Source organism: Dendrobates tinctorius, unplaced genomic scaffold (genome assembly GCF_039654945.1).
Source record: "Dendrobates tinctorius isolate UK_male_01 unplaced genomic scaffold, ASM3965494v1 ptg000091l, whole genome shotgun sequence".
Classification (NCBI taxonomy): domain Eukaryota; kingdom Metazoa; phylum Chordata; class Amphibia; order Anura; family Dendrobatidae; genus Dendrobates; species Dendrobates tinctorius.
In genome coordinates, this window is record NW_027361759.1 from 12,522,207 (window position 1) to 12,530,920 (window position 8,714).

General features: G+C 40.7%; 1 protein-coding gene across 1 annotated transcript in view; it reads right to left on the reverse strand.

Annotated features, from left to right (window-relative positions):
• CBLB (Cbl proto-oncogene B) overlaps positions 1-8,401 on the reverse strand; it is a 306,980-nt gene extending 298,579 nt beyond the window's left edge. Inside the window, exon 1 of the mRNA XM_073586244.1 lies at positions 8,000-8,401. Within this exon, the coding sequence (XP_073442345.1) occupies positions 8,000-8,197 (198 nt within the window). The 5' untranslated portion in view covers positions 8,198-8,401. The remainder of the gene's footprint in view (positions 1-7,999) is intronic.
• Positions 8,402-8,714: the final 313 nt, after the last annotated feature.

An 8,714-nucleotide genomic window follows, 5' to 3' on the forward strand; every position in this document is an offset into this window, starting at 1 on the left:
GGGTTAAGTATGATTTGGTTAAGGGTTAGGGTCAGGGTTAGGGTCAGGGTTAGGGTTAGGGTCAGGGTTAGGGTTAGGGTCAGGGTTAGGGTTAGTAAAGTCATGGTTTGGGTAGTGTGAGGGGCCACCTAAAAATGTTGGAAAAAAACGCAAACGCGGTAAAAACGCACTAAAAACGCATACAAACGCATAAAAACGCTGCGTTTTTTTCATGCATGCTCATAAAAATGCTTGAAAAAAACGCAGCAGTTGTATGCTTTTGTATGCGTTTTTTCAATGCTTTTTTTGCGGGAAAAACGCGCTGCAAAAAAAAGCAAGTGTGAAACTAGCCTTAGAGCCGTTATTACATGCCTATGTTGTAACGCTTTCTGTAATATGTATGATCATAGAGCAGTTATTACATGCCTATGCTGTAACGTTTCCTGTAATATGTATGATCTTAGAGCCGTTATTACATGCCTATGCTGTAACGCTTCCTGTGATATGTATGATCACAGAGCCATTATCACATGACTAAAGGAAATCAGATTAGCGACAAATGACCACATTGACAAGTAGAAGTCAGTTGTGGGAAAATTGACTAAACTGAAATATGATTTCACGGGTCCCTCAAGCATCTACCACCTCTGTTTAGACTAAGTATTTTAAGTGTGGTCCTGGACCTCCTGATGGTCAGAATATACCTACACAGCTCATACATAGAGCGCTTTAATTTCATTGTAAGGAGCAAGACACAAACTTCTCCAGGGCAGAAAAAGGCTTCTAATAAAGTAAGAATGTCTGATACAACCCAAAGCTTTAGGAAAACAATCACCCTACATAAAAGAATTGTTCGTCTGTGTCCTTGTGCCAACTGACCTAGACGTATGTGGAATGCCCACGTAACTATCAATGGATGGTGCAGGAAGCCAGAGATACTATCATTCAGGATCTGTTCACACCGGGTCGGTGGTATACGTTGGGGAGTATTCCACATTTTAAATCTCAGATATGTGGCTCCCTGAAGCCACACAGAGGCTTATATCAGCAATATGTCATAATAGTAAAAATGCTATACACTGTTATACAGAAAAGAGGTATGTAAGAGCACGCCACCCAAACGTAGGCCAAAAGGACACTTAGCTTCCAGCTGAAAGATGGTAGCCAAGTTGGCATATGCATCAGAAGAAAAAATGTGGGGTGAGACTTTTAGAAAGAGCCTGAAGGTGTCATTTTTCTGTGATTCACCTGCCCCTGAGATAAGGAGCAATCTGTGGAGGTACCCACCAACAAAAATTCAATTTCCACAGGACATCAATGTAAGAGAAATTAAGCTTTACACAGCAACTACTGAAATCAATAGACAGCCCTGTATCAGAGGGGCATGGTCCTCCGGAGGAAGAGACACTTTGTACCCTCTCTGTGAACAAGTAAGTCTACTAATAAACTAGTTCAAAATAAGTTTACTCAACTAGAAAACCCTTTAAATGGAGATAAAACTTAATCTTCTGCAAGGTTCCCAAGTAAAGACGGTGACGACTTACCGCTAGGGTTCTGAAAATGGCACTAACATTTGTTGTCTACATTTGGTCCATAGAGGAGGAATAAGATAATTTAGTCCTTGTTTTCATGGCTCCTCTCAGGGCTCACATGTAGCACTTCGTATATAGGGCTGTAAGATTATTCTCAGGAACTGACAACATAAGAACACGCATCAGCCATCACTAAACCAATCAATGTGACGTGTCAGTCTCAAACTGAGGAACAAGAAGTGAAGCTCGAACCTCCTGGGCCCACAGGCAGTATCTGTACCAGAGCACCAGCACATGCAATTAGTGTTGGCATACAAGACAGCAAGTCACACTCCATGATAGATTGAAACTAAGCTTAGACAGCCGTTTACATCTATAGGACCCCATTGAGTCAATAATAGACAAATACCGTATATTAAAGTCTACTGGTGTCAGGGAGACAAATATGTCATCTCTGATGAATGAGTGGTCCCACCTGGAGAGACCAGACACATTGTTGTGTGCACGAGGCAATGTTGTCACCCACAGACGTGCCCACTAGTTTTATTAGTCTCATAGATGCTCTAAAGATAAATGGTCTGCCACGTGGCAAATTGGGAAGAAGCTACTCAAAGGAAAAATTTGGAAAGACAGGGTCTCTTAAAAGGAGCTTGCCTCATCTTCTAATTTAATATGTATACCTATATTACAGTAGATGCACCTTCACAATACTCCTCTACTTTTGACCGACTTTGTAAAAGGACAGGGTCAATATGTTAGCCCTCTGGCTTCTACAGGTAGATATGGTTCAGATACTCCGAGTCACTCAAGTGTACCCTCACAGCAGACATGCCCATTTAGCTTGTCTTTATTAGGGCAGCTTTCTGACACTAGATGTCCTTCAAAAGTAGAGTATACCTGAAAGTGTAGATTTTACCTTTCCTTCTCGGTAAATTTATGGTGTGGTGAGATCAAAACTATCTACAGCACTACCCACCCCCTCTTTATATGTTTTAGAAACTCTCAGCTAAGGAAGCCATATGAGATGCAGACCCCCTTCAGCTTCAGTCCATAATTATTGTAAATGATCATCCCACAACTTCCCACTCCACCAGTGTTTATATACAGAGCACAACCCCCTCACAGCTGAATATGATGTGCTGTGGATAGAGGAGTTACCACATGATAAGGAACGCAATAATATCACGAGATGGAAATTGGGAGTTATTACATGTAGTGGCTAGTTATCACCCAGAGTGGATACTGTTATACAAGTAGCATATAGTAATTATATAGACACACGTAGCGTATAATAAGTATATAGACACACAGTGTATAGTAAGTATATAGACATGGACTTCTATAGCCCCATCCTGGATCTGCCCCCATCCACATTTCCTACAGCCCCTACCCAACACCCTACAGTCCCTATCCCTATTCCCTTTTGTACACTTGCTTTGGCAAAACTAATGTGTATTTAGTCATGCCAAGAAAGCTTCTTTGAATTTGAATTAGACACATGTAGTGTATAATAAGTATATAGACACAGGTAGCGAATAGTAAGTATAGACACGCGTAGCGTATAGTAAGTATATAGACACGCGTAGTGTATAGTATGTATATAGGCATGTAGTGTATAGTAAGTATATAGACACACGTAGGGTATAGTAAGTATACAGACCCACGTAGCGTATAGTAAGTATATAGGCATGTAGTGTATAGTAAGTATATAGACACAGGTAGCGAATAGTAAGTATATAGACACGCGTAGTGTATAGTAAGTATATAGACACGCATAGCGAATAGTAAGTATATAGACACGAGTAGCGTATAGTAAGTATATAGGCATGTAGTGTATAGTAAGTATATAGGCATGTAGTGTATAGTAAGTATATAGACACAGGTAGCGTATAGTAAGTATATAGACACGCGTAGCGTACAAAAAGTATATAGACACGTAACGTATAGTAAGTATATAGACACATAGCGTATAGACACGTAGCGTATAGTAAGTATATATACGAGAGTAGCGTATAGCAAGTATACAGACACACCGTAGTGTATATTAAGTATATAGACACACGTAGCGTATAGTAAGTATATAGACGCAAGTAGTGTATAGCAAGTATATAGACATGTAGCGTAGTAAGTATATAGACGCGCATAGCAAGTATACAGGCACACCGTAGCGTATAGTAAGTATATAGACACGCGTAGCGTATAGTAAATATACAGACCCGCGTAGTGTATAGTAAGTATATAGACACATAGCGTAGTAAGTATATAGACACACGTAGAGTACAGTAAGTATATAGACATGTAGCGTAAGTATATAGTAAGTATATAGACGCGCATAGCAAGTATACAGACACGCCGTAGCATATAGCAAGTATATAGAAAGTATATAGACACACGTAGCGTATACTAAGTATATAGACGCACGTAGAGTATAGTAAGTATATAGACATGCGTAGCGTATAGTAAGTATACAGACCCGCGTAGCGTATAGTAAGTATATAGACATGTAGCGTAGTAAGTATACAGTAAGTATATAGACGTGCATAGCGTATAGCAAGTATACAGACACGCCGTAGCATATAGCAAGTATATAGTAAGTATACAGACCCGCGTAGCGTATAGTAAGTATATAGACACGTAGCATATAGTAAGTATATAGACACGTAGCGTATAGTAAGTATATAGACATGTAGCGTAGTAAGTATACAGACCCATGTAGAGTATAGCAAGTATATAGACATGTAGCGTATAGTAAGTATAAAGACGAGCGTAGCGTATAGCAAGTATATAGAAAGTATATAGACGCACGTAGCGTAAAGGAAGTATATAGACATGTAGCGTAGTAATTATATAGTAAGTATATAGATGCACATAGCAAGTATACAGTCACGCCGTAGCGTATAGCAAGTATATAGAAAGTATATAGACGCACGTAGAGTATAGCAAGTATATAGACATGTAGCGTAGTAAGTATATAGTAAGTATACAGACACGCCGTAGCATATAGCAAGTATATAGTAAGTATATAGACACACGTAGCGTATAGCAAGTATATAGACATGTAGCGTAGTAAGTATATAGCAAGTATACAGACACGCCGTAGCATAAAGCAAGTATATAGAAAGTATCTAGACGCACGTAGCGTATACTAAGTATATAGACGCACGTAGCGTAAAGGAAGTATATAGACGCACCTAGAGTATGGTAAGTATATAGACATGTAGCGTAGTAAGTATATAGACGCGTAGCGTATAGTAAGTATATAGACATGTAGCGTAGTAAGTATATAGACACGCATAGCGTATAGTAAGTATACAGACACGCCGTAGCATATAGTAAGTATATAGTAAGTCTCTAGACGCACGTAGCGTAAAGGAAGTATATAGACGCACGTAGAGTATGGTAAGTATATAGACATGTAGCGTAGTAAGTATATAGACGCGTAGCGTATAGTAAGTATATAGACATGTAGCGTAGTAAGTATATAGTAAGTATATAGACGCGTATAGTAAGTATACAGACACGCCGTAGCATATAGTAAGTATATAGTAAGTATATAGACGCGTATAGCAAGTATACAGACACGCCGTAGCATATAGTAAGTATATAGAAAGTATATAGACGCACGTAGCGTAAAGGAAGTATACAGACACACGTAGCGTATAGTAAGTATATAGACATGTAGCGTAGTAAGTATATAGTAAGTATACAGACACGCCGTAGCATATAGTAAGTATATAGACACACGTAGAGTATAGTAAGTATATAGACATGTAGCGTAGTAAGTATATAGCAAGTATACAGACACGCCGTAGCATATAGTAAGTATATAGACACACGTAGAGTATAGTAAGTATATAGACATGTAGCGTAGTAAGTATATAGCAAGTATACAGACACGCCGTAGCATATAGTAAGTATATAGACGCGTATAGCAAGTATACAGACACGCCGTAGCATATAGTAAGTATATAGACACACGTAGAGTATAGTAAGTATATAGACATGTAGCGTAGTAAGTATATAGCAAGTATACAGACACGCCGTAGCATATAGTAAGTATATAGTAAGTATATAGACGCGTATAGTAAGTATACAGACACGCCGTAGCATATAGTAAGTATATAGACACACGTAGAGTATAGTAAGTATATAGACATGTAGCGTAGTAAGTATATAGCAAGTATACAGACACGCCGTAGCATATAGTAAGTATATAGTAAGTCTCTAGACGCACGTAGCGTAAAGGAAGTATATAGACATGTAGCGTAGTAAGTATATAGTAAGTATATAGACGCGTATAGTAAGTATACAGACACGCCGTAGCATATAGTAAGTATATAGACACACGTAGAGTATAGTAAGTATATAGACATGTAGCGTAGTAAGTATATAGCAAGTATACAGACACGCCGTAGCATATAGTAAGTATATAGTAAGTATATAGACGCGTATAGCAAGTATACAGACACGCCGTAGCATATAGTAAGTATATAGACACACGTAGAGTATAGTAAGTATATAGACATGTAGCGTAGTAAGTATATAGCAAGTATACAGACACGCCGTAGCATATAGTAAGTATATAGTAAGTCTCTAGACGCACGTAGCGTAAAGGAAGTATATAGACATGTAGCGTAGTAAGTATATAGACGCGTATAGTAAGTATACAGACACGCCGTAGCATATAGTAAGTATATAGACGCACGTAGAGTATAGTAAGTATATAGACATGTAGCGTAGTAAGTATATAGTAAGTATATAGACGCGTATAGTAAGTATACAGACACGCCGTAGCATATAGTAAGTATATAGTAAGTATATAGACGCGTATAGTAAGTATACAGACACGCCGTAGCATATAGTAAGTATATAGACGCACGTAGAGTATAGTAACTATATAGACATGTAGCGTAGTAAGTATATAGTAAGTATATAGACGCGTATAGTAAGTATACAGACACGCCGTAGCATATAGTAAGTATATAGACACACGTAGAGTATAGTAAGTATATAGACATGTAGCGTAGTAAGTATATAGCAAGTATACAGACACGCCATAGCATATAGTAAGTATATAGACGCGTATAGTAAGTATACAGACACGCCGTAGCATATAGTAAGTATATAGTAAGTCTCTAGACGCACGTAGCGTATAGTAAGTATATAGACATGTAGCGTAGTAAGTATATAGTAAGTATATAGACGCGTATAGTAAGTATACAGACACGCCGTAGCATATAGTAAGTATATAGTAAGTATATAGACATGTAGCGTAGTAAGTATATAGTAAGTATATAGACGCGTATAGTAAGTATATAGACATGTAGCGTAGTAAGTATATAGTAAGTATACAGACACGCCGTAGCATATAGTAAGTATATAGACACACGTAGAGTATAGTAAGTATATAGACATGTAGCGTAGTAAGTATATAGCAAGTATACAGACACGCCGTAGCATATAGTAAGTATATAGACACACGTAGAGTATAGTAAGTATATAGACATGTAGCGTAGTAAGTATATAGCAAGTATACAGACACGCCGTAGCATATAGTAAGTATATAGTAAGTATATAGACGCACGTAGCGTAATGAAGTATACAGACACGCCGTAGCATATAGTAAGTATATAGACGCGTATAGCAAGTATACAGACACGCCGTAGCATATAGTAAGTATATAGACACACGTAGAGTATAGTAAGTATATAGACATGTAGCGTAGTAAGTATATAGCAAGTATACAGACACGCCGTAGCATATAGTAAGTATACAGACACGCCGTAGCATATAGTAAGTATATAGAAAGTATATAGACGCGTATAGTAAGTATACAGACACGCCGTAGCATATAGTAAGTATATAGTAAGTATATAGACGCGTATAGTAAGTATACAGACACGCCGTAGCATATAGTAAGTATACAGACACGCCGTAGCATATAGTAAGTATATAGAAAGTATATAGACGCGTATAGTAAGTATACAGACACGCCGTAGCATATAGTAAGTATATAGTAAGTATACAGACACGCCGTAGCATATAGTAAGTATACAGACACGCCGTAGCATATAGTAAGTATACAGACACGCCGTAGCATATAGTAAGTATACAGACACGCCGTAGCATATAGTAAGTATATAGTAAGTATATAGACGCGTATAGTAAGTATACAGACACGCCGTAGCATATAGTAAGTATATAGAAAGTATATAGACGCGTATAGTAAGTATACAGACACGCCGTAGCATATAGTAAGTATATAGTAAGTCTCTAGACGCACGTAGCGTAATGAAGTATACAGACACACGTAGAGGACAGAGGTGCCCTAGTCCCAGAGTTGTTTGCCCCCATGGTCGGCCCCACTACATAAAGTTTGGGCACTTGGTACAGAACACGACCCTCCTGACCGGTGAAGTTTCTCGGGGCAGCTGGCGCAGCTCTCCCGGCGGGCACAGGGTGACGGGCGCATGCCGCCCTCCTCTTACCACTTTGTCCATCAGTTTCCAGGTCTTCTCCACTGTCCTCCTGTCGGCCGCCGCCTGTTTCGGGGGTCCCACCGCGTCCTGGATGGCATCGATGAAGCCCTGGATGCGGGCCTTGCGGGGGTTGGCGCTCCGGGCCCCCAGGACCCGCCCGGTCGGGGCGCTACTGATCGCGCTGCTGCTGCCTCCGCTGCTGGCCATGTCGTTAGAGGCCGGCCTCGGGGCGACTCTGCAGAGGACACAGGGCAGGGAGGGTCTGTGCAGGAGTGGCCGCCGCTGCCCAGCACTGTGCCCGGCGCCGTGGATGTGCCCCTTCTGCCGGCCGCTAGGAACTCTCTCCTCTCCCAGCCGAGCTGCAGGCTGCGCCGTAGTGAGGTCACCGGAGGAGGAGGATGGGAAGAGCAGGCTTGGTTTTATCGTGCACGGCCCCTTTAAAGCGCCAGTTCCTTCTAGTGTCCCTCAGCCAGACTGAGGGGGAGGGCAGGTGGAGGGGCGCCTCCCGGGGAGGGGGCTCACAGATGGTGCAGGGGCTTACCGGAGCCAGTCATGCCAGTCACCCAGAGAACTACTGGACGTGTATGTGCCCCATCTGGAAGCCAGGCTGTGTGTGGTGCCAGCTCCTGTGGAGGGGACTTCTCTGGGCCCCTCTTCTGCTGGGCTGGACATGGGCTATTGGTGCTGATCACCAGTCCTGGCCTCTTCTCCCAGCACAACTTAT